At 47.0% G+C, this 25,586-nt stretch overlaps 1 protein-coding gene across 4 annotated transcripts in view; it reads right to left on the bottom strand.

Moving 5' to 3' along the window:
- Window positions 1-25,586, bottom strand: part of LOC130358175 (NACHT, LRR and PYD domains-containing protein 3-like) — a 215,317-nt gene that overhangs the window by 111,022 nt on the left and 78,709 nt on the right. For all 4 annotated transcript variants that reach the window (XM_056561041.1, XM_056561042.1, XM_056561044.1 and 1 more), the window contains exon 2: window positions 24,726-24,778. In XM_056561041.1, the coding sequence (XP_056417016.1) occupies window positions 24,726-24,750 (25 nt within the window). In that variant the 5' untranslated portion in view covers window positions 24,751-24,778. The remainder of the gene's footprint in view (window positions 1-24,725; window positions 24,779-25,586) is intronic.

The following is a 25,586-nucleotide window of genomic DNA, read 5'->3' on the forward strand; positions in this document are numbered from 1 at the left end:
ATAGATAGCCGCTTTGATAACAGTGCTGAGTTGAAACCCGAAAGGGTGAGTGTCGAGGAGAGAGGACATAGATCGGAAGAGTTCCCCAGTGACTGGTGCGCGCGTGGAAGGCTTGGGACGTGACAGGACGAGAATACCTTTGATAGGGTGAGCGGACAGTAAGGAAATTGCGTCAGGATGGGAGAGAGACCTGTGGTGTTGGAGGCCTGCTAAGTGCAACTTGATGGTGTTATGGGAAAGGTGTAAAGAAGAGTGGCAGAAACCAACATAAGCTAGAGAGGTGTGCACTGAAATTGTGTCAGGAAGACCCTGTTTGTGCATGAAAGAGGAGAAAGAGACTAAGGCAGCGTCGTAGGCTCGTGTGGTGCTGGGAGCTAAGGACTGTCTGATGAGGGAGTTGGCCACTGAGATTAAGTCAGCTAATCCATTAGTAGGTACTGTATTGAGGGAACCGGGACCCCAACGTCGTCTGCCTCTGGGTGCACCTGAAAGAATAGGTTTGTGTTACCTCGGGACAAGGCATCTGCTGCTATGTTCTTTTTGACTTCAATATGCATAAACGAGAAGTGGAAGTTGTGATGGAGAGAAAGCAGGACAAACCGTCTTACAAACCGCATTATGTGCGGAGACCTGGAGCGCCCTTTGTTCAAGATTTCAACTGTGGCCATGTTGTCGCACATGAAACGGACAGTGGAGTTGGCCCAGGAACTGCCCCAGACAGCAGCGGCTGCCACTATCGGGTACACCTCAAATAAGGTTGAGGTTTTGTGGAAATCAGGAATTAATAATATGTCCCAGGGCCAGTGTGTGCCGTGGAGGGCAGCAAAACCGACCGCTGATGAGTCGGATACCACAGTGGGGGACATTTCCGTGGCTGGGGGAAGGAAGAACGAGATCCCGTTCCATTCCCCTAGGAAATGATCCCACATCGCTAAGTCTGACATGGCCTCGCTGTCAATGTGTATGACATGCCTCTGACCTGAAACGGAGGGAAGTAATTCCAGGAGTCTTGAAACGAAGGATCTGCCTTGGGGTATAATTTGTATAGCGAAAGCCATCATGCCTAGCAGACTTTGTAGCTCTACCCTGGTCATTGTATGAGACTTGGAGATTTTCCGGATGACCTTGCGGATCCTTACCAGTTTTTCCTGGGGAAGACTGGCTTGCATCTTCTCAGAGTCTAGGATGATGCTTAAAAATGTGAGTTGGGTGGATGGGCCTTCGGTTTTGTGGGGTGAAATTGGTACCCCAATTTCTTTGAACAGGGACAGCAAAGACCTGAAATTGGAGGGGCTAAGATCAGGGTGTTCTAGTAACAGAAAGTCATCTAAATAGTGTATGGTGTATTGGCAGTTAGAAACGTGCTGTAAGGCCCAGTGGAGAGCCGTGGCTAACTGGTCGAAAAGCCAGGGGCTGCTTTTCGCTCCGAAAGTGAGCTTGGTGGCGAAGTAATATTTACCTTCCCATTCACTCCGTGCCACTTCCACAGGTCTTGTCTAATGGGGAGAAGCTTAAAAGCGTCTGTGATATCCGCATTGGAGAGCCATGTGTGCTTGCCTAACTGAAGTATTGCCTGTATGGCTTGATCAATTGTGGCATATTTCATCGTAAATTGATCAGAGGGGATCAGAGCATTGATGCTGGCTATGTTGGTAGAGTAAGGCGCTGAGAGGTCGTAGATCAACCTTTTTTTATTTGAACATTTTCCCGGGGCTAACCCTCCAACAAACAAAAGGGGGTACATCGAAAGGGCCGATCATAAAACCTTTCGTCAGCTCGGCTTGTATCAGATCAGACACAACCTTGGGTTCAGAGAGGGCTGACAGCAGGTTGGGGCATTCGTGGATGCTTTGGGGCAAAGCGACCAGCCCCGTGTGAAACCCCTTGCGGAACCCACCCACAAGCCACCTGACCCAGAAGGGATCAGGGTGACTGGCGAGGACGCAGGCAAGGACACCAGCCCGCACCATTCCTAGTCACGCCTGGGAACCCTTCTGAGAACAGATTGAGCTGGGGTGGGCCCGGTAGCAGAGGAAACATATGTGGAGCAGTCGGCAATTGCTGTACATGCATGTGGACAAGTTGAAATTGTTGCATATCTGGGTTTTGCCTAAGTATCTCACCGGCCTGCCCAGCCTGTCCAGAGAGGCAGTATTTCTCTGGCTGGAGGGGGCGAAGGTGTTGAGGCTCTTGCTAGAGCTAGGTTCGGCCTGGTCTTTAATCTGGGGGCACCAGTTGGAGGTGTGAGTGGTGACCCCACACCAGCTGCAGGAGGGGGCTTTGAGGCCCGCAAAATTTTCACATTAAAGCTCCGTGTCAACTGCTCCCCAGTTGGTGACATAATTGAACTGAGAGTATGCAGCGGCCGCCTTGGCCGCGAATGATTTGTGGTACTCATAAAAAATGGTGCCGCCATATTTGTACGCCATCTGGGCCACTTTGTGGAGGTACAAGTCAAGTTCCTTCCTGCGGCTGGGATTGACTGAGCATATGATGTCCCTGAAAAGCCCGAAGGCTATGACAAATTAATTAATGGACAACTTCCTGTTGAGCCTGGCATCCTTGCTCTTGAATGTGACTGCCAGCTCGCCACAAGCAACAGTTTTAGTGTCATTCACGTCTGGGGTGGCTATTAACAACAGGGCCAGATTGACATCCTTCCCCTCCAGGATCTCATTCTTGATTGCTGCAGGGATGAAATGAGCAGGAGTGATATTCGGGGGAGGCTGAGGCATACCTGTAGGCGGGGCCTGGGAGGTAGAAGCCACGGGAACCTCCAGGACTGGGACTACATCCGTGACCCTTGGGCGCTCCACGTCCTCCAGCCTGGCCTGGAACCCTGATACCGACGTGAGGACCTGACTCATCATCGTATGCAGTTGCGACAAGGAGGCGCTGGAAGCTTGCGCCGGCGCCTCTTCATGAGCTGCCGGTGGGGCCAGATCTGCATTTAGCAGATTGTACAACTCCCCCTTCCTAGCTGAGGCCGGGAGAGGGATACCCCTGTTTCTGAGTTCCTGAATCAACCTGGGGATAGTCCAGGCACGGTAGGAGGGCATGCTGCCCCGATCAGAAGCACTGGCTGGGGTCTCAGGGAGGGAGAGGGTATCCTCAATGTCCGAAGGCTGCGACATGTCAAGTCGGAACCTGTCCGGGCCAGATATGGGTGCCGGTGAGAAAAAATGAGTAATAAGAAACAGTGATGGTACCTAAGCAGTCCTAGCTGAAGGATTGAGACACTGACCTGCTGAATCCCGAGCCGTGGAATAGACAGGGAGCCTGTATTGCCACGACCCGACTCTCAGCTGAAGGGATACACAGGGAAAAGACGTGGTAATGTGGGGGTAAATGGCAGCTGAGTGCCTGACATGATGTATGCATGATGAAGTGAAATGAGACTAAGAGTAAGCTGTTGCGCTGAAGAACAGTCAGAACAGCATACCCAGAGGCCCCCACTGAAAACGTGTTAGTATACAACAACTTATATACATTTTATTAGACCTTAGCAGTTATAATACAGGACCATAAACATTTCAGTGCACTACCGTAACCCTTTAATGGAAACAAAATATATTACTATGGATATTTACATGACAGTCCGTGTGCTGCTCAGTAGTCCAAATACATTAGAGAGTTCATTGCTCTGTCAGGTTCCTAAGAGCTTAGGTCAGTTCTCCTCCTCCAAAGGAGTCTCTCGGCAGAAGCCAGGCACAATACTTACTAGCTTGGTTGCAGTGAAACTTTTCTTGACGAGTCCGTCAGGCACGATGCTTAAACGTTACTGCATAACCTGTAACAACAAAATGTGTGCTGGTGCCCAGCAGTCAGTTAGTCTTGCAACCAAGTCTGGTTAAATTTTTCTGTACACACGTTACTTGGACAACTTCCTTTCCCAATCTCGCCGATCAGGTTGGGCCCTAGGTTGCGATATGAACGTGGGGTTGCGAGACTGGGCCCCTTGCATGGGGTCTACATGAGTGTTCCAAGACACATGAGACAAGCGAGAGTTAGTGATGGTCCGGCTGACTGTAACCACCACTTGCACTGCAGCAGCTTGCGCCATTGAGGGAGGACTTGTCGGTGCCTGCTGATCCGGCCAAACCTCCGCAACTGCTGGAGTAGGCCGAGGCACTTTTGTAGGTACCCGCTGGTTAGGCCACACCTCCTCGCTCATAGGAGTAGGTCTGGGCACATCTGTAGACTGGTACAAATACTTGGGAGTCATAGTAGGCGCCTCAGGGAGATGACGTTCCCCCTCTTGGGCAGGATCTTCAATTGTCCAAAGGGATCTGCATCCCAGTTGTCGGTTGGGAAGTACACAAATGTAAGTTGTGTGGGATTCTTTGGGCAAGTTACTGCAGCTGCCCATTCTCCCCTCGAGCTCCGTACTGTCGTGTATTCCACGATTTCGCCACTTTCTAGAGAATGCATATGTGCTGGGAGGTAGTCTCTTTGTACAGCTCGTCTATTAACAAGAAGGGTGCCCCCATGTCTTCAGTCCATGAGGGTACCAAATTCCGTCATGTGATCAAATTTCACTACGGTGATGCGTCGGCGCTCCAGGGGTGGCTCACCCTCTTGGGGGTGCTCTAATCTGCAGATATACAGGGCATCTAATTGCTTTGTGTCCTGTTGTTGTTGCCACCTCACTTCAAATGGCAGCTGCTTAGGCCCATATCTTTGCAGCCTTTGGGCCCTCAGTTTCTCCACCTCTGCGTCTCTTTTGGCCTTTTCGGACTGGGCCTGGAGGAATTGAGGGAAGGGGCTCCAGCATGTACCGGATTAATCCTGGCTCGTCGCCAAACAGCCACTTAGGGAGCGGTGGTGACTGGGGATGTGCTGGGGGCTGTTGGACCTTGGGCGCAGACTCAGGACTGGAGGTAGACGTAGAGGTAGAGGACATGGCCTCAGCCGGGGTACTCACATTGAACTCCTCCGCCGGGATCTCAGCCCAAGAACCCCATCTTTGCCGCGGCAATCAGTCGATTAGATCAGTTCCATCTTTGGACTCTCGGCACACGTGGATCGCTGTGACTCCGCCATCTTCTTCTTCTCTGCCAGTGCTTCCGGTAGACTGAAGAGGTCAGGCGCCGCGTCACCATTTATTTCGGTCTCCAACAAGTTGGCCACCGGCCGAAAGGACGTCTTCAGCAGGGCCTGGGACAGGAAGAGACTCAGCGGTGCATCCTCTTCATCTGCCCCTCTGGCAACAAGGGGCGGACCTTTCAAGTTCCAATTTGGACTGGACACTACGATATGATCGCCACGCCTTGGGGGTGGGTCGCTGGCTCTGGCCGGAACCTTTCATGCGCTTCTCAACCATCAGCTTAACCCTTGCAGGTACAGCAGACATTTTGGCACGCAACATGGCTTCTGTTCTGATCTTGCACATTGTTAATCCAACTTTTGCAGACTTCTTTACATTAAAACAACAGAGTTTTCTTCACCTCCCCCTCTACTTTTTCAGCACGTTTGTAAAGATACATTTCAATAACAAAGTCCCGTACACTTTTCTGGCGCAAATCTTGTTCGCAACTGCATGCGATTTTCTCTTGCCACAATTCAGACTGGGGGAAGGACTTGCGGCTTTATGGCACACACCCGTATCTTGTTAACTGTGACTTAGTGGTTAAAGGAGTAGTCCAGTGGTGATTCAGTGGTGAGCAACTTATCCCCTATCATAAGGATAGGGGATAAGTTGCAGATCGCGGGGGGTCCGACCGCTGGGGCCCCCTGCGATCTCCTGTACGGAGCCCCGACAGCCCGCTGGAAGGGGGCGTGTCAACCTCCACACGAGGCGCGGCCGACACGCCCCCTCAATACAACTCTATGGCAGAGCCGAAGCGCTGCCTTCGGCAATCTCCGGCTCTGCCATAGAGATGTATTGAGGGGGCGTGTCGGCCGCCGCCTCGTGCGGGGGTCGACACCCGCTATCTCGGCGGAGAGCCGGGGGCCCCGTACAGAGAGATCGCAGGGGGCCCCAGCGGTCGGACCCCCCGCGATCTCAAACTTATCCCCTATCCTTAGGATAGGGGATAAGTTTTTCACCACTGGACTACCCCTTTAAGGTACACACCCGTATCAAGGGCGTGGTTTTCTAGTGATCGGTAACCACCCAATCGATATCTCCGCTATCCCAAGGTAGGCAGGGCAATAAGAGTCCAAGACCAGGTTATGGTTAACGGAGGATTTACTGAGGTCCGACAGTTGTTATTGTCTTTACAGCTAGGCCAGCATCCCAGAGAGGCGGCCAGTAACACAGAAGGACCTCGCAGCTTGCTGGGACTAGTAGTACTTGTAATAGACTTTAGGTCAGCCACGCAGACTAGAATAGACTTGAGTTTGGAATTGACTTAACGCTTGTAAAATAAAAAAAGGATTCAGGAACATCTGCGTGACATCCAGAATCTGCGGAGTGTGAACGTCTCTGGTGCGGCTAAGCACTTTCGGGACGTACATTCCGGGGCCCTTACTTTCTTTTAATTTCATGGCATTGAAAAGGTAAACAGATCATGGCGTGGGGGTAAGGCTGCATTCACACCTTGTCTTTTACATACGAATGCCGGATCTGGCTGGGGGAGGGGGAAAACTACGGTTTTAGGTCCGGTCAGGAAACCGCATACGGGTCAAAACTGAGCCGAGCGGAGTAACCGTTTGACTCTGGTCAGTTCATTAAAGTAAATGGGGTCACAGGCTGATCCGGCTGGGGTACGGGAGCGCCCGGTTTTCCCCTCCCCCATCCGGATCCGGCACCCATATGTAAAAAACGAGGTGTGAACGCAGCCTAATTGGCTGAGAATACTGCAAAATCGAGAGCTCTTCCAGATTTATACTCTGCAGTCTTCTCCGCCACTCGGCTTTAAAGGGGTACTCCGGTGCTTACACAGGGGATGAGATGCCTCATCGCGGGAGTCCCGCAGCTGGGGACCCCCGGGATCATGCATGCGGCACCCCGTTTGAAATCAGACTACGGTCGACCGCAGGGCCGGCGGCGTGTGACGTCACTCCTCCGCCCCCGTGTGACGTCACGCTCCGCCCCTCAATGCAAGCCTACGGGAGGGGGCGTGATAGCTGCGGGACTCCCGCGATCAGGCATCTTATCCCCTATCCTTTGGATAGGGGATAAGATGTGTAAGCACCGGAGTACCCCTTTAACTATAGATCTCATTTTATCTTGCATCAGTAGAATAATTGCTAAACGTTTGTCCTATACCGTGGTTTCTAGTTCTTTCAATAGATGTGCATATTATCAATTTTTTCTTTTTATACTGTATTGGCTAATTTATATACGTTATGTACATATGTGCATGTTGTGATGGTATGTTTTCTTCAGGGAGTTAAGGGGTTAAAGGAAGGATTTTTTTTTTTCTTCCGCCCGCCCCTGCACCTAGGAATCACCACATAACTAGCTTCAGTTCATTGTCAGTAGTCATGATTAGATGAGGGGTCATTGACCTGGAACATGTGCTTTCATGTGCGCATTTTCTGATGTCTGCTGTTGTCCCTTGCTGGTGACTTTTACCCTCGTACTCTAATGGAAGATTCTTATTACCCTGGCTGATTCATCTATCCTGGTGTTCACTGCGCTGGAGCATACAGCCACGTGGAGGTCATGTGGTCAACATGCACAAGAGTGTTCAGAAAGACTTCTAGATCAGCAATATAGATGCCAAAAAGTACGCTTTTATTTACAGTTAAAGGGTAACTCTCATTAAAACGAATTTTTGCTATTGCACTCCTTATGGTAAATAAAAAATATTTCTAATATACTTTGTTTAAAAAAAAATGAAGTGTTCTATGTTTTATTTGTGCTTAAAAAAGCTCAAGAGCACATTGCAATAGCAAAAATTAGTTTTAACCCCTTAAAGACTCAGGATTTTTCAGTTTTTGCACTTTCGTTTTTTCCTCCTTACCTTTTAAAAATCATAACCCTTTCAATTTTCCACCTAAAAATCCATATTATGGCTTATTTTTTGCGTCGCCAATTCTACTTTGCAGTGACATTAGTCATTTTACCCAAAAATGCACGGCGAAACGGAAAAAAAAATCATTGTGCGACAAAATCGAAGAAAAAACGCCATTTTGTAACTTTTGTGGGCTTCCGTTTCTACGCAGTGCATATTTCGGTAAAAATTACACCTTATTATTCTGTAGGTCCATACGGTTAAAATGATCCCCTACTTATATAGGTGATTTTGTCGCACTTCTGGAAAAAATCATAACTACATGCAGGAAAATTTATACGTTTAAAAATGTAATCTTCTGACCCCTATAACTTTTTTAATTTTCCACGTACAGGGCGGTATGAGGACTCATTTTTTGCGCTGTGATCTGCAGTTTTTATCGGTATGATTTTTGTTTTGATCTGACTTTTTGATCACTTTTTAATGGTATAAAAAGTGACCAAAAATGTCCTTTTTTTGACTTTTGAATTTTTTTGCGCGTACGCCATTGACTGTGCGGTTTAATTAATGATATATTTTTATAGTTCGGACATTTACGCACGCGGCGATACCACATATGTTTATTTATTTTTTTACACTGTTTTATTTTTTTTTTATGGGAAAAGGGGGGTGATTCAAACTTTTATTAGGGAAGGGGTTAAATGACCTTTATTAACACTTTTTTTTTACTTTTTTTTTTGCAGTGTTATAGGTCCCATAGGGACCTATAACACTGCACACACTGATCTCTCATCCTGATCACAGGCATGTATTAACACGCCTGTGATCAGTGTTATCGGCGCTTGACTGCTCCTGCCTGGATCTCAGGCACTGAGCAGTCATTCGCCGATCGGACACCGAGGAGGCAGGTAAGGTCCCTCCTGGTGTCCTGTAAGCTGTTCGGGACGCCGCGATTTCACCGCGGCGGTCCCGAACAGCCCGACTGAGCAGCCGGGTCACTTTCACTTTAGAAGCGGCGGTCAGCTTCAAGACTTCTACAAGTTAATAATAGGATTGAGATCTGGGAATTTTCCTGGTCGTGGACCCAAAATGTCAATGATTTGTTCTCTGAGCCTCTTAGTTCTCACTTTTGACCTGGTCTCGATCATGCTTGAGAAAGTCACCAAATTGCTCTTGGATGGTTGGGAGAAGTTGCTGTAGATTGTTCTTCAGTTGAACGATTTTATTTTGAAACTAATTTTCAAATTATTTTTTTTATAGCATCAAAAAGAGCATTTACATAATGGTGGATCAAAATGTGTAGGAGTTGATACTACATATATCCCCTTCAGGACCAAGCCCATTTTGGCCTTAAGGACCAGAGCGTTTTTTGCACATCTGACCACTGTCACTTTAAACATTAATAACTCTGGAATGCTTTTAGTTATCATTCTGATTCCGAGATTGTTTTTTCGTGACATATTCTACTTTAACATGGTGGTAAATTTTTGTGGTAACTTGCATCCTTTCCTTGTGAAAAATCCTAAAATTTGATGAAAAATTTGAAAATTTTGCATTTTTCTAACTTTGAAGCTCTCTGCTTGTAAGGAAAATGTATATTACAAATAAAAAAAATTTTTATTCACATATACAATATGTCTACTTTATGTTTGCATCATAAAAGTGACGAGTTTTTACTTTTGGAAGACACCAGAGGGCTTCAAAGTTCAGCAGCAATTTTCCAATTTTTCACAAAATTTTCAAACTCACTATTTTTCAGGGACCAGTTCAGGTTTGAAGTGGATTTGAAGGGTCTTCTTATTAGAAATACCCCACAAAAGACCCCATTATAAAAACTGCACCCCCCAAAGTATTCAAAATGACATTCAGTCATCATTTTAACCCTTTAGGTGTTTCACAGGAATAGAAGCAAAGTGAAGGAGAAAATTCACAATCTTAATTTTTTACACTCGCATGTTCTTGTAGACCCAATTTTTAAATTTTTACAAGGGGTAAAAGGAGAAAATGTATACTTATATTTGTAGCCTGATTTCTCTCGAGTAAGCACATACCTCATATGTCTATGTAAAATGTTCGGTGGGCGCAGTAGAGGGCTCAGAAGGGAAAGAGCGATAAGGGGATTTTGGAGAGTACGTTTTTCTGAAATGGTTTTTGGGGGGCATGTTGCATTTAGGAAGCCCTTATGGTGCCAGAACAGCAAAAAAACCTCACATGGCATACCATTTTGGAAACTAGACCCCTTGAGGTACGTAACAAGGAATAAAGTGAGCCTTAATACCCCACAGGTGTTTCACGACTTTTGCATATGTAAAAAAAAAATATTATTTTTCACTAAAATGTGTGTTTCCCCCCAAATTTCACATTTTTCCAAGGGTTAATAGCAGGAAATACCCCCCAATATTTGTAACCCCTTCTCTTCTGAGTATGGAGGTACTCCATAAGTTGACCTGAAGTGCACTATGGGCGAACTACAATGCTCAGAAGAGAAGGAGTCATATTTGGCTTTTTGAGAGCAAATTTTGCTCGGGGGGCATGTCGCATTTAGGAAGCCCCTATGGTGCCAGAACAGCAAAAAATACCCACATGGCATACCATTTTGGAAACTAGACCCCTTGAGGAATGTAATAAGGAATAAAGTGAGCCTTATTACCCCACAGGTGTTTCACGACTTTTGCATATGTAAAAAAAAAAAAAAATATTCCACTAAAATGTGTGTTTCCCCCCTAATTTCACCTTTTTGCAAGGGTTAATAGCAGAAAATACCCCCCAAAATTTGTAACCCCATCTCTTCTGAGTATGGAAGTACCCCATAAGTTCACCTGAAGTGCACTATGGGCAAACTACAATGCTCAGAAGAGAAGGAGTCATATTTGGCTTTTTGAGAGCAAATTTTGCTCGGGGGGCATGTCGCATTTAGGAAGCCCCTAAGGTGCCAGAACAGCAAAAAAAAACACACATGGCATACCATTTTGGAAACTAGACCCCTTGAGGAACGTAACAAGGGGTACAGTGAGCATTTGCCCCCCACTGGTGTCTGACAGATCTTTGGAACAATGGGCTGTACAAGTTTTCATTTTCATGGACCACTGTTCCAAAGATCCGTCAGACACCTGTGGGGGGTAAATTCTCACTACACCCCTCATTACATTCCGTGAGGGGTGTCGTTTCCGAAATGGGGTCACATGTGGGGTTTTGTTTTTTTTGCGTTTGTCAAAACCGCTGTAACGATCAGCCACCCCTGTGCAAATCACCTCAAATGTACATGGTGCGCTCTCCCTTCTGGGCCTTGTTGTGCGCCCCCAGAGCACTTTGCGCTCACATATGGGGTATCTCTGTAGTCGGGAGAAATTGCGTTACAAATTTTGGGGGGCTTTTTTCCCTTTTACCTCTTGTGAAAATGTAAAGTATAGGGCAACATCAGCATGTTAGTGTAAAAATTTTTTATTTTTTACACTAACATTCTGGTGTAGACCCCAACATTTCCTTTTCATGAAGGGTTAAAGAAGAAAAAGCCCCCCAAACCTTGTAACGCAATTTCTCCCGAGTACAGCGATACCCCATATGTCGCCCTAAACTGTTGCCCTGAAATACGACAGGGCTCCAAAGTGAGAGCGCCATGTGCATTTGAGGCCTAAATTAGGGATTTGCATAGGGGTGGACATAGGGGTATTCTACGCCAGTGATTCCCAAACAGGGTGCCTCCAGCTGTTGCAAAACTCCCAGCATGCCTGAACAGTCAACGGCTGTCCGACAATACTGGGAGTTGTTGTTTTTCAACAGCTGGAGGCTCTGCTTTGGAAACAGTGGTGTACCGGACGTTCTTATTGGGGGAGGGGGGCTGTGTAAGGGTATGTGTATATGTAGTGTTTTTAACTTTTTATTTTATTTTGTGTTAGTGTAGTGTAGTGTTTTTAGGGTACAGTCACATGGGCGGGGGATTACAGCGAGTTTCCCAGCGCAAAATTTGCTGCATCTCAAGATGCGAGAAACCCACTGTAAAAGCCTCGCCCATGTGAATGTACCCTGTACATTCACGGGCGTGGCGGGGCGGGGGGGGGCTTGCATCAGCTGTTGCAAAACCACAACTCCCAGCATGCATGGTCTGTTAGTGCATGCTGGGAGTCATAGTTTTGCAACAGCTGGAGGCACACAGGTTAGGAAACACTGAGTTAGAAACAGACAATGTTTCCCAACCAGTTTGTCTCCAGTTGTTGCAAAACTACAACTCCCAGCATGCCCAGACAGCTGAAGGGCATGCTGGGAGTTGTAGTTCGGCAACATGTGAAGGGCCAGATGTTGCTGAACTAAAACTCCCAGCATGCCTGGACAGTCAGTGCATACTGGGAGTTGTAGTTTTGCAACAGCTGGAAGAGCACAGATTGGAGACCATTATACAATGGTCTCCAAACTGGGGCCCTCCAGATGTTGCAAAACTACAACTCCCAGCATGCATGGTCTGTTAGTGCATGCTGGGAGTTATAGTTTTGCAACAGCTGGAGGCACACAGGTTAGGAAACACTGAGTTAGAAACAATGTTTCCCAACCAGTGTGTCTCCAGCTGTTGCAAAACTACAACTCCCAGCATGCCCAGACAGCTGAAGGGCATGCTGGGAGTTGTAGTTCGGCAACATCTGAAGGGCCAGATGTTGCTTAACTAAAACTCCCAGCATGCCTGGACAGTCAGTGCATGCTGGGAGTTGTAGTTTTGCAACAGCTGGAAGAGCACAGATTGGAGACCATTATACAATGGTCTCCAAACTGGGGCCCTCCAGATGTTGCAAAACTACAACTCCCAGCATGCCCAGACAGCCAAAGGCTGTCTAGGCATGCTGGGAGTTGTAGTTTTCAGACTCCTAGAAGCAGCAGTGAAGATCTTCCCTGCTGCCTCTGAGGACTACATACTTACCTGCTGGTCCCGTCGCTGCTCGTCCACGTGGCCGGTCCTGCCGCTGCTCCTCGGTCCTGCCGCTGCTCTAGGTAAGTCCGCCGGTCCCCACGTGTTCCCCCCGTGTGCCGCAGGTCCCCGCGAGCCCCTGCAGCCTTCGTCCCCCGTTCTGCCCGACTTCCAGGGGCGGGCAGTGCGGGGGATCTGAACTTTCACCCCAGATCACTGTGATTGGTCCACAGGGACCAATCACAGTGATCGCTGACCAGGACCATCAATTGATGGTCCTGGGGGTGAAGCAGAAGTTGTCCCCTGCTGGAAACAGCGGGACTTCTGCCAGTTAACCCGTGCGATGCTGCGCATCGCCGGGTTAACTGCATGTCATTTATAAACGTCGGGATGCGCGAACGCACTGCACAACCCGGCGTTTATATATGACATTCTGCGGGAAGGGGATATAGCATTCATTCATGTAGATGTTAGACCAACGTGATCATTTTATGCCCAATATTATAAGTAGAGATGAGCGAACTTTTCAAAAATTTGATTCAGCCGATTGGCCGAATTTTTCAAAAAGTTAGTTTTGGGTCGAATAAATTTGTGGCAAATCTATATTAAAAACAGCTATTTCTGGCCTACAGAGAGCCTCAATAGGGGTGTAGAACACTTTGCCTTGCTGTAAGGCGCATAGGGAGTGTTCTAGGTTAGTGAAATCCTACTGTTATTCACTATGGCATGCAAATTACAGGCATTGCCATTAGAATCACTGCTGCAGAGCGTCTATGTGGCCGCAGGGAGACCATAAGGTGTGAAAATTGAAGAGGATAAAGATTTTTTTATTTCATGCACATATAAGAGAGCAAAAAAAAAAAAATATATATATATATATATTATACACTTGGAAAACTTATTTTCGTAAAACAACTGCCAGTTATTACTTTGGCATGGACTTTCCCAGTATATACACTTGTTACAGATTTACAGCTCCAAAATAGTACACTGCTTTAAAGGAGTACTCCGGCCCAAAGACATCTTATCCCCTATCCAAAGGATAGGCGATAAGATGTCTGATTGAAGGGGTCCTGCCGCTGGGGACCCCCGCAATCTAGGATGCAGCACCCACCTGTAAGTACTGCCGGAAGCGCTGAAGGTTCTCAGTCTTATGCCTCCCGACCACGGGTCGGTGTATTGTGACGTCATGACTCCGCCCATGTGTGATATCACGCCCCCGCCCCCTCAATGCAAGTCTATGGGAGGGGGCGTGACGGCCGTCACGCCCCCTCCCATAGACTTGCATTGAGGTGGCTGGCATGATGTCACACGGGGGCAGAGTCGTGACATCATTATACTCTGTCCCCGTGATCGACTGAAGACTGAGAGCCTCCAGTGCTTCCGGCAGTACTTACAGGTGGGTGCTGCATCCTAGGCGGGACCCCCTTGATCCTTTGGATAGGGGATAAGATGTCTTGGGGCCGGAGTGCACTCTCTGAGTGCATGGATGAAATGAGCCTCCGTAAAATGGACGGGGATTAGATAGCGCAGTGACATCACAGGGGTGAATTGATGCTGATAGGCTGTATCAATCATGTGACTCAGAGTCATCCCGCCTACCTCTCTTCCCACCGTACTTTCCCGCCCTTCCATAATCCCCTGCCCCATGTAGTGACATGTGGATCCGCCATTTTAGGTCTCCTTTAGCCTGGAATGCAGTAAAATGCAGTTTAATGAAGCGATTTGCGCGATAAAAATCGCGGCGATATTCGCATTCTTTGCTAATCGAATATCTCATGAAATTCGTAACGAATTCTTGGTTCATCAGCTTCGATTCACTCATCTCTAATTATAAGGGAATGTTTGGAACCATTCCATACAATTGAATGAAATCCAGAGAATTGAGAAAAATATCTTATGGAATGATCCATCCATACGGGAATGTTTCGCTTTGAAATCACATAAGAATAATACTGTTTTTCAGTCTGTTCATAAAGTGTGAGGAACAGTGGCACTTGACAGGGGGCGTATATATGTGAGGCGAAGAGGATCCTCTTAGACCCACAGTTTCATGAAATCCTCCTTTGTGAACCAACTGATGTTTATTTGGAAGAATACAATGTCCTTATCAAATCAGGTATTGATAGAGATTAGGGATGAGCGAATCGAATCTGACGAATCCAAATTCAGTACGAATTTCAGGAAAAATTCAATTTGCAATGAAAGCGAATATCGCCGCGATTCAATCACGCAAATCGATTCATTAAACTCTATTTAGTGCGGTCCAGGCTCCAAAGCATCTAAAATGGCAGATCCACATGTGAGGACATGGGGCAAGGAATCCTAGGAAGGTGAGAACAAGGGTCAGCGGGATGACCCTGAATCACATGCAGCATATAGCCTATCAGCAGCCAACCACCCCTGTGATGTCACAGCCGTATATAATCGGAAGTCATCTTGCGGCCAGTCACATCAGCATTCCATTACAGAGAGAGAGGGACAGACAGCAGTGTGTGTTGCACAGAAAAGCATTTTTATAGCAGCGATTCGCCTCAAGCCCGAATCCAGCCTAGAAGCACTGATAAGGAAGGGAGTGAGATTGAGAGATAGAGAGCGCAATTTTGGGTGTAGTACACAGTGACTGTGTGCTGCAGCACTGGTGTGTACAACAACTGAAAAGCTAATAGTAGCCAGACAGTTAGGGTGAGCAGAGCACTAAAAGTGTATTGTCCTCCATTAAGTGTAACCGGATACATCTAAGTGGTGTACCATTTTGTTCCTGTTAAAGTCTTAAGGGCCTAGATACTGTGAAAGGCCAGGCAAAAGTACACACCTGCTGGAGTGACAGAGGCTAAATTCATCAGGCAGAGGTTGCAGCAGACTAGGGGCGAGTGGCAGCAGGAGTCGCAGAGAGAGGCCTGAGCTCCCAGTATCAGCTAGCGGTCGTGTCTCGACCAACAACCCATCTGCCATCATCGATTTGGTTAACACGGTCATCCACTTCATCACAAGTGACATCTGACACCACCAGTCAACAGTCGGTGGTTTCCTCAGACACAACCCTCAGTTGGCATGGCTCGGGAGCAGTCCCTGTCCTTCCATTACCTCTGTCTATGCTGTTTCCTCCCCCACAGAAGTATCTTATACTGTGGGTTCAGATCCACTACTACTAGAGGACAGTCAGCAGCTACTGCCCAGACAAAAAGTTGAGGAGACATCCGCCGCTTCCTCCGCTAGGCGGGCAAGTAGTGATGAGGAGAATGGCGTGGGAGATGGTGTCTGCCTGAAGCAGACACTGTTGAGGAACCTGAGGAGGACATCAGTGAGTGCAGACACAACTCGATGATGATGAAGCCGATCGCACTTGGAAGCCGGGTGCAGAAGGGGCTTCACCATCATCAGGAGAAGAGGGTTGCAGGTTGCCCGTGAGGCAGCAACTGAGTCAGCAAGGTGGTAGCATGGTTGACAGTGGGCATGGGGGCAGAAGTGGAACGTCTAGAGCCAAACATGTCCAGGGTAGACCTCCTGCTTTGCGGCAGCCTACCTTCCCGGGAGGTAGTGGAAAAGGGGTTCCTGGAGTCGGCGGCAGTAGCAGTCAAGCAGTGCAGACTGTCGAGGGAAAATCAGCTACTCGGCGGTGTGGCAGTTTATCATCAAGCTTCTGGAGGATGTTAACCTGGCCACATCCAAGATGTGTCGGCAGAAGGTGAAGCGAGGCCAGGGTCCCAATGTTGGTACCACGGCACTGCGTCAACATATGCAGTGTCACCATAAAGTGGCCTGGGAGAACTGTGGTTCTGATGTGGTGGTCCAGCCTGCTGCATCACCCAGTGGCACGCCGCTCCCTGTTTATGCCAGCCAAGGCTCCACCACCTCAGCCGAAGTGAGCTGTGTGTCATACACATCTTCCGTCGCTCCAGATGCTCCTGCTCTTCCGACTTCGAGTTAGTCATTCCGCCAGCAATCCATCAGCGAAGCAATGTCCAAGGCAATACCAGCCGTGCACAATTTTGTGGAACAGAAAGTGGGTCAGTCCTTCAGCCTGTCGGTGTGTACCAAAATGCACGGCAGCGCCGACGTGTGGAGCTGTAACTACGGTCAGCAACAATACATGTCCTTTATGCCCCACTGGGTAAATGTGGTTCCTGCACAGCCCCAACAACATCTTGGACAGGTCACGCTGCTTCCGACTCCATGCTCTCAGGCCATTGGTCCTGTGACAGTGTGCGACTCCGCTTCCTCATCCTCCACCGTGTCCTCAGCCTCCACTGCATGGACAAGTCTCAGTGTCCCTCCAGCATACCATGTGTGCAGGGCACAGAGGTATCACACTGTTCTTCACATGGTTTGCCTTGGCGAACGGAATCACACTAGGGAGGAACTGCTAAAAGTAATTCATCAAGAAATCAAATCATGGCTTACTCCACGAAAACTGGAAATAGGAACCATGGTGACCGACAACAGGAAGAACATCTTGTCAGTGTTGCGACAAGGAAGCCTGAGACATGAGCCCTGCATGGCACACGTGTTCAATCTGGTTGTCAAGCGGTTCCTGAAGTGTTCCCCCCATCTGCAAGACATCTTAACAATGGGAAGGAAATTTTGCATGCACTTCAGCCACTCGTACACCGCAAAGCACACCCTCCTTGAGCTGCAGCGTCAGAACGGCATCCCCCAACATAGTCTGATTTGAAAGTTTCCACACGTTGGAATTCCACCCTCCATATGTTGGACCAACTATACAAACAGAGAAAAGCCATCACCGATTTCTTGATGATCCAAGCAGATAGGAGTACTCCCCTGTGTAACTTCAATGTCAACCAGTGGAAGCTCATACGTGACACCTGTCATTTGCTCAAGCCCTTTGAGGAAGCCACATTATTAGTAAGTCACTAGGATTATGGGATGAACAACGTCATTCCACTGCTTCATTTTCAACAACACGTGTTGGAAACAATGGCTGGTCAGGGCATTGGAGACGTGGTGCCTACATCTCACGGCCACATGAACCGGAGGAGAAGGGGGAGGGGCACAGTGGAGTACAGTTTAGGTTTCGCGAGATGGGCATTTTTTCTAGTAATCTGACAGGAGAGGAGGTGCAGGAGCAGCCAGAGGAGCTAGAGGGTTATGAGGAAGGCAAGACAGAGGACCCAGACAAACCGTGGCAGTATGCAGTGGAGATGGAGGCAAGGAGTCCCACCGAGTCACTTGCACAAATGGCACAATGCATGCTCACTGGCTTGCATAGTGACTGCCAAATTGTCACCATTCGGCAGCGGGATGACTTCTGGCTCTCCACCTTATTGGACCCTCGCTACTGGCACAAAATGGGGGCCTTTTTTACACCCATTGAGAGGGAGGAAAAACTGACCTACTACAGAGACATCCTACATAGTCAGTAGTTCTGACTCGGGGGGCCCTCTGTGCTCACCTTCCACTGCCATGGCTGCTGGGGAGGGCTGGGGTGGCAGGAGCAGTATCATCTCCATCAGCAGCAGCCTGAGTCAACAGTCGCTGATGAGCAGCTTTCTTCAACCGCATAGTGAAGCAACTCATCAGCAGCAGGTAGACATGGAGCAGGACCTGAACCAGGTGGTCGTGGCATACCTTGACATGATCATGCCAACAAAACTTGAAGACCCGCTGGACTTCTGGGCAGCCAAACTTGATTTGTGGCCGCAACTAGCAGTGTTTGCCCTGGAAAGGCTGTCCTGCCCAGCCAGTAGTGTGCCATCAGAGTGGGTGTTTAGTGCGACGGGGGCCATAGTCACTCCGAGGCGAACTCGTCTGTCCACGAAAAATGTGGAGAAACTGACCTTTGTGAAGATGAATCAGGCATGGATGAGCCAGGATTTCCACCCACCAATGCCAGATGCATCGGAGTACATTGACCATGGTGCCACATCAACACTTCCCAAATATGGATAGTGCCAAACAGATTTACAGTTACATACATTCCTCGGCATCAGACCACAAGTAAGTATTGAGGATATGCATTATGTAAAACTTAACCTTTAATAATATTCTTAGGATAAAATATATGTACCCAAAATTTTTGGGAAATCAAAAGAAACAAAGAAGGTGTGCAAAAACACCATGTGCCGCCTACACCACCAAGCATTGATGTGATGCAAAGACCTCTAAAAGGTGGAAGGGAACAACGTATGGTTCATTGTAACCGGTGGGGGTAAAAACTTCCCCTGTAAGTCCTTACTCTTGCATTATTAATTCCCTTCTTGGCAAGTGTTACTTGCCCTAAAAAGTGCGGCCCCACACAGGAACCTCTCCCTATTTCAGCCTACAAACACTGCCTATTCCCAGGGTTTTTATGTGGAAATAGAGAGAGTTTCCTGTCTGGGGCCGTCCTTTTTAGGGTGAGTAACACTTGCCAAGAAGGGAATTTATAGGGCGAGAGTAGGGCCCTACAGGGGAAGTTTTTGCCCCCACCTGCTACAATGGACAATACTTTGTTCCCTCCCACCTCTCCAAGGAAAGTGTTACTTGTCTTAAAAAGGGCGGTCCCACACAGGAACCAATCCCTTTTTCCACCTAAAAAAGGGAGAGGTTCCTGTGCGGGGCCGCTCTTTTTAGGGCGTGTAACACTTGCCAAGAAGGGAATTAATAATGCGAGAGTAGGGCCTTACAGGGGAAGATTTTACCCCCACCGGTTACAATGAACCATATGTTGTTCCCTTGCACCTTTTAGAGGTCTTTGCATCACATCAATACTTGGTGGTGTAGGTGTCACATGGTGTTTTTTTCACGCCCTTCCTTTTGTTTGATTTAAAAAAAAAATTTGTATCCATATTTTAGCATATTATTAAAAGTTAAGTTTCACGTAATGCATATCCTCAATACTTACTTGTGCACACTAACACTTTTACAAGAGAGATCGTTTTCTTCTCCCTATCTGCCTCAGCAACTATTTTGATCCTGTCACCCGCCTGATGCCAAGTTCTTTTTTTTTCACCCACCTTCGTCACTGGGTACTAGTATTGCCACCCACCGTACCAATCTGTCACCGGGTCACTTTCAATACTCCTGATGCTGCTGCTGCCACCTCCAGGCTGTCTCATTCTGTCACCATATGTTCTCCTCATGCTGATGCCAGCTCCAAGCTGTCTCATACTGCCACCATATGTTCTCCTCATGCTGCTGCCAACTCCAGGCTGTGTCATTCAGCCACTATATGGTCCCCTCATGATTCCGCCAATTCCAGGCAGCATCATTCAGCCACTATATGTTCTCCTCATGCTGCCGCTAACTCCAGGCTGTGTCATTAAGCCACTATATGGTCTCCTCATGCTGCCGCCAACTCTAGACTGTGTCATTCAGCCACTATATGGTCTCCTCATGCTGCCGCCAATTCCAGGCTGCGTCATTTAGCCAGTATATGCTGCCGCCAAGTCCACGCTGTGTCATTCAGCCACTATATGGTCTCCTCATGATGCCGCCAACTCCCGGCTGTGTCATTCAGCCACTATATGGTCTCCTCATGCTGCCGCCAACTCCAGGCTGTGTCATTCAGCCACTATATGGTCTCCTCATGCTGCCACCACCTCCATGCTGTGTCATTCAGCCACTCTAGGATCTCCTCATGCTGCCGCCAACTCCAGGCTGTGTCATTCATCCACTATAGTGTCTCATCATGCTTTCACCACCTCCATGCTGTGTCATTAAGGCACTATATGGTCTCCTCATACTGATTCCACCTCCAGGCACTGTCATTGTGCCGCTCTGCGGCAGTGATTTGAATAGTGACGCCTCTGATCTGCATGTCATACTGAATAACAGTATTATTTCACTAACCCTGCACATACCCTATTCATGTTACAGTAAGGCAAAGTGTTCTACAACTCTATGGAGGCTCTCTGTAGGCCAGAAATAGTTGTTTTTAATAGCAATTTGCCTCGAATAAATTCGGGCCGAAACTATTTTTTGGGAAACATTCGGCAAATCGGTCGAATCAAATTTTTTTTTCAAAAATACGCTCGCTCTTTAATAGAGATGGCTATAATAAAAAATAGGATACCAACTTCTTATGTTTTATTATTTGCAGGATTGTCTCACACTCCCTTTTCTGTGTCAGACTACAAAGCTGGTGTAGGTGGCAATGGTTCCCTGGGAACAGCCTCTAAAGTGTCTGGCCTGATAGTGTGTTAGAGTGTAGTTCATGTTAAAGGGCAGTGAATAAGCCAAGCTATGAAGTAGTTAAAGGGGTACTCCGCCCCTAGACATCTTATCCCCTATCCAAAGGATAGGGGATAAGATGTCAGATCACTGCGGTCCCGCTGCTGGTGACCCCCGGGATCGCCGCTGCGGCACTGCGCTATCATTACAGCACAGAGCGAGTTCACTCTGCGCGTAATGACGGGCGATACAGGGGACGGAGCAGCGTGACATCATGGCCCCGCCCCTCGTGACATCACGGCCCGTCCCCTTAATGCAAGTCTATGGGAGGGGTCGTGACTAACACCACGCCCCCTCCCATAGACTTGTATTGAAAGGGGCGGGCCGTGACATCACGAGGGGCGGAGCCGTGACGTAACGATGCTCTGGCCCCTGTATTGCCCGTCATTACGAGCAGAGCGAACTCGCTCTGTGCTGTAATGATAGCGCAGTGCCGCAGCGGCAATCCCCAAGGTCCCCAGCAGCGGGACGGTGGCGATGTCTAGGGGCGGAGTACCCCTTTAAGAACAGTACAGACTTTACTTTGCCATACCTGTCAGTTTTTTAGACTACAAATGACAGGTATGGCTGGAGCAGGGGTTACCCGTCTGAGGTAAAGTATTTTTTAAGCTTGTAGACTTCACTCTAGCTTCTCCCCACAGATTCTGCACAGTGCACTTTCTGCTATTTGCTTCTCTTTTCCTCAGGAAGGGACTGGGATAAATCACCAGGATGAGTTAGTCAATTTCTTTGCAGGATCTATTCAGCCCCAAGCAGTCCTGGTTTTAGGCCTTACTATAGACCGAGGGCGATAGCGAGCTCCTCTCACCTCCTTACTCTGCACTACACACTACTGAATTTCCTCTCTCTGTAAAGAGAAAGACAGGACTCTGGAATGTTCACCATAAGTATGGGAATGAATATAGTGCACAATTTAACCCTTCACAGAGAAAAGCAGAACATTTGCAATCACCCCATACCAGTAATACAAAAAAATATAAAAACTATGCAAAAGTATAAAATCAGTTAGTCAGAACAAGGCACAATTAACTGGCACCCAACCAACAGGCCTCACAGGGTACCAAGTGGGACACTGCTTTGGTCTGTATTTTGGTTATTATTTGGTCAGTATTTTCAGTCAAAACCAGGGGTTGGTCCAAAACACAGAAAAAAGGAGCAAATCTTTCCATGTCTTTCCATGAATAAAATACTGACCAAAACCCAGTGTGTGAACCCAGCCTAAATATAATGACTCAAATAGCAACCCAGGAAAACCCACAGCAGCCATATCATAGTATTCACCGACAGGAGCCCAATCCCATTTCTATGGATACACCTTAATAAAATGGGAATGGTTGGTGATATTAACTTCCTGTTTATGGCGCATTAGTATATGTGAAGGGGGAAACTTTTCAAGATGGGTGGTGACCATGGCGGCCATTTTGAAGTCGGACATTTTGAATCCAACATTTGTTTTTTCAATAGGAAGTGGGTCATGTGACACATCAAACTTATTGGGAATTTCACAAGAAACACAATGATGTGCTTGGTTTTAAAGTAACTTTATTCTTTTATGAGTTATTTACAAGTTTCTCTTTGTTTACAGCCATTGACCTGTCGTTGAGGTTAACACGTAAGGAGCGGATAGAAATTGTGTTGATGTCTGGTGAACGCAGTAACTGGGCCATTGCAGCAGATTTCAATGCAAGACACCCTACCAGACCACCCATCTCCCATGCTACAGTTAGCAAACTGCTTGCTAAGTTTCGTGAAACTGGTTCAGTGTTGGATTTGCCAAAATGTGGACGCATAAAATCTGTCACTAATGAAGAAACATCAGTGGCTGTCCTAGCTTCATTCAGCATGAGCCCACAGCGTAGCACTCGCCGCATGTTAGGCTGGGTTCACACTACGTTTTTCAACTACGCTTCCCGCATACGTTTTCATTAGTGAAAACGTAAGGAACGGTATTGAAAAACGTACACATAGGCAAAGCATTGCAAACTGTATGCACCCTGATGCATACGGTTGCGTACGGTTTGCTTGCTATACGGTTTTTAACAGTACTCCAAACCGTGTTCAACCATGGTTTTGACTCCAGTTTTAAAACCGTACTGCAACAGCATACCTTTTTTTTTTAACATGGACGTCAATGGGAAACGCACATGTATACGGTTCCATACGGCAAAACCGTATGCGTTTTTTCTTTGCACATGCGCATTTGCATCCTAAAGTCCCCACCAAAGACCCCTCCCATTAAAAATGGACAGAATTTTCAAAAACGTATGTTTTTTTTTTTTTTTATAAAAACGGATAGAACAGTATGCACTTTTAAAAACAGTATACTGTGTAAAAATGCATACGGTTTACTTTTTCCCATACTGTTCCATCCGTTTTTTTCCCATACGGTTTTTGATAGAAAACGTATTCGGGAACTGTAGTTGAAAAACGTAGTGTGAACCCAGCCTTACTGGAGAGTGCCGTTAGTCAAACATCCCTTCGGCGGATATTAGTTACTCACAAATGGCACCCTTACAAACTCCAGCTACTTCAACAAACTCAACGGGGATGACCCAGATCGGCACACTGAATTTGCAGAATGGGCAAAACAAAAATTAGAACAGGACCCTCAGTTTACGCAGAAGATTTTGTTCAGTGATGAGGCAAACTTTTATGTGAATGGTGAAGTTAACAAACAAAACCACCGCTATTGGTCTGACACTAACCCACATTGGATAGATCCCTCCAAGACTGTTGGAACACAAAAATTGATGGTATGATGTGGTATATGGGGTACAAAGATAGTGGGGCCATTCTTCATCAATGGAAATCTCAAGGCCACTGGATATGTGAAATTGCTCCATGATGATATGTTTCCCTCTTTATGCACTGAAGCTGCACGTTCCCTGAGTTTTTCCAGCAAGATGGTGACCACCACATTATGGGTGTCAGGTCCGAGCATTCCTAGATGAACAGTTTCCTGGAAAGTGGATTGGTCGTCGTGGGCCAGTTAAATGGCCCCCAAAGTCTCCCGATCTGACCCCCTTAGACTTTTATCTTTGGGGTCATCTGAAGGTAATTGTCTATGCTGTGAAGATACGAGATGTGCAGCACCTGAAACTACGGATACTGGAAGCCTGTGCTAGCATTTCTCCTGCGGTGTATATAGTAGTATATAGCAGTGTATACAGATACTGGAAGCCTGTGCTAGCATTTCTCCTGCGGTGTATATAGTAGTATATAGCAGTGTATACGGATACTGGAAGCCTGTGCTAGCATTTCTCCTGTGGTGTATATAGTAGTATATAGCAGTGTATACGGATACTGGAGCCCTGTGCTAGCATTTATCCTGCGGTGTTGCTATCAGTGTGTGAAGAGTGGGAGAAGAGGGTTGCATTAACAATCCAACACAATGGGCAGCACATTGAACACATTTTATAAGTGGTCAGAAACTTGGAAATAACTCATGAAAGAATAAAGTTACGTTAAAACCAAGCACATCATTGTTTTTCTTGTGAAATTCCCAATAAGTTTGATGTGTCACATGACCCTCTTCCTATTGAAAAAACAAAAGTTGGATTCAAAATGGCCGACTTCAAAATGACCGCCATGGTCACCACCCATCTTGAAAAGTTTTCCCCCTCACATATACTAATGTGCCACAAACAGGAAGTTAATATCACCAACCATTCCCATTTTATTAAGGTGTATCCATAGAAATGGCCCACCCTGTATTTACCACATATAGTAATAAGGAAGAAGAGGAGGATACTTACCATCTCCAGGAGTTATAATACTCATCCTGATCCTGGGAAGAGAGGAAAATCTCCTGCAAGATGAGAAAAAATGTTAACCAACACTGTCCTAAACCAACTCAGGCACAATAAATTTAATATACAAAAAACTTAAAACTGAGCATCCTCAAGTGTGTGGATACCAAAATAGAATACAAATAAAGATAGAAAACAAGGGGAAATTATATACTAAATCTTATAGGACAATATTTATTAACACAATGATGAACAGGATAACAGGGCCCTTGCGACCTGCCCGAACTCCAGGTAACAATAAAAAATTAAATTTAGGATTTTCCTAGTTTGAATTACGGAAAATATAGATTTTATAAAGACAGGAGGCGAGTATCAAGTGCATGATCCTTCTTTATTATGCCCAATAGCAGAAAGAAATGCAATGTATATGTAATAAATGTGTGGTGTCCCGGTACCGTATCCTATCCGGTACCTGTGTATATAGGTCCCCTTAGCCAGAGTCCCTAGGACGTCGGGGTCCTTATTGTTTAGTTCACCCCTAGTCACCTCTCATTCAGATAGTAGTTATCCAGTAACCATTTGGGATTTATATCTATAGGATTGTATAAATGTAAATAAATAGTTAATTACCTGTCCATAGCGTAGCAGGACCAGCGGGTCACGTGATCAGGTGAACTCTATGGTTTTGTGCTTCAGGGCCTTTGGAGGTCTCTATGACGTATATATCCCATCCCTCCTTGTAAGGGTGAGTGACAGTTAATTGGTGCCATTTTGGAGAAGCCCACTATAAAACAGTCTGCACGGGGAGCCGTAGAGTACAGACATGGCGGAGGGCAGCGTTCCACTTGGTGAAGTTGGCAAAATGGC

Source organism: Hyla sarda, chromosome 2, assembly GCF_029499605.1.
Source record: "Hyla sarda isolate aHylSar1 chromosome 2, aHylSar1.hap1, whole genome shotgun sequence".
Lineage (NCBI taxonomy): Eukaryota > Metazoa > Chordata > Amphibia > Anura > Hylidae > Hyla > Hyla sarda.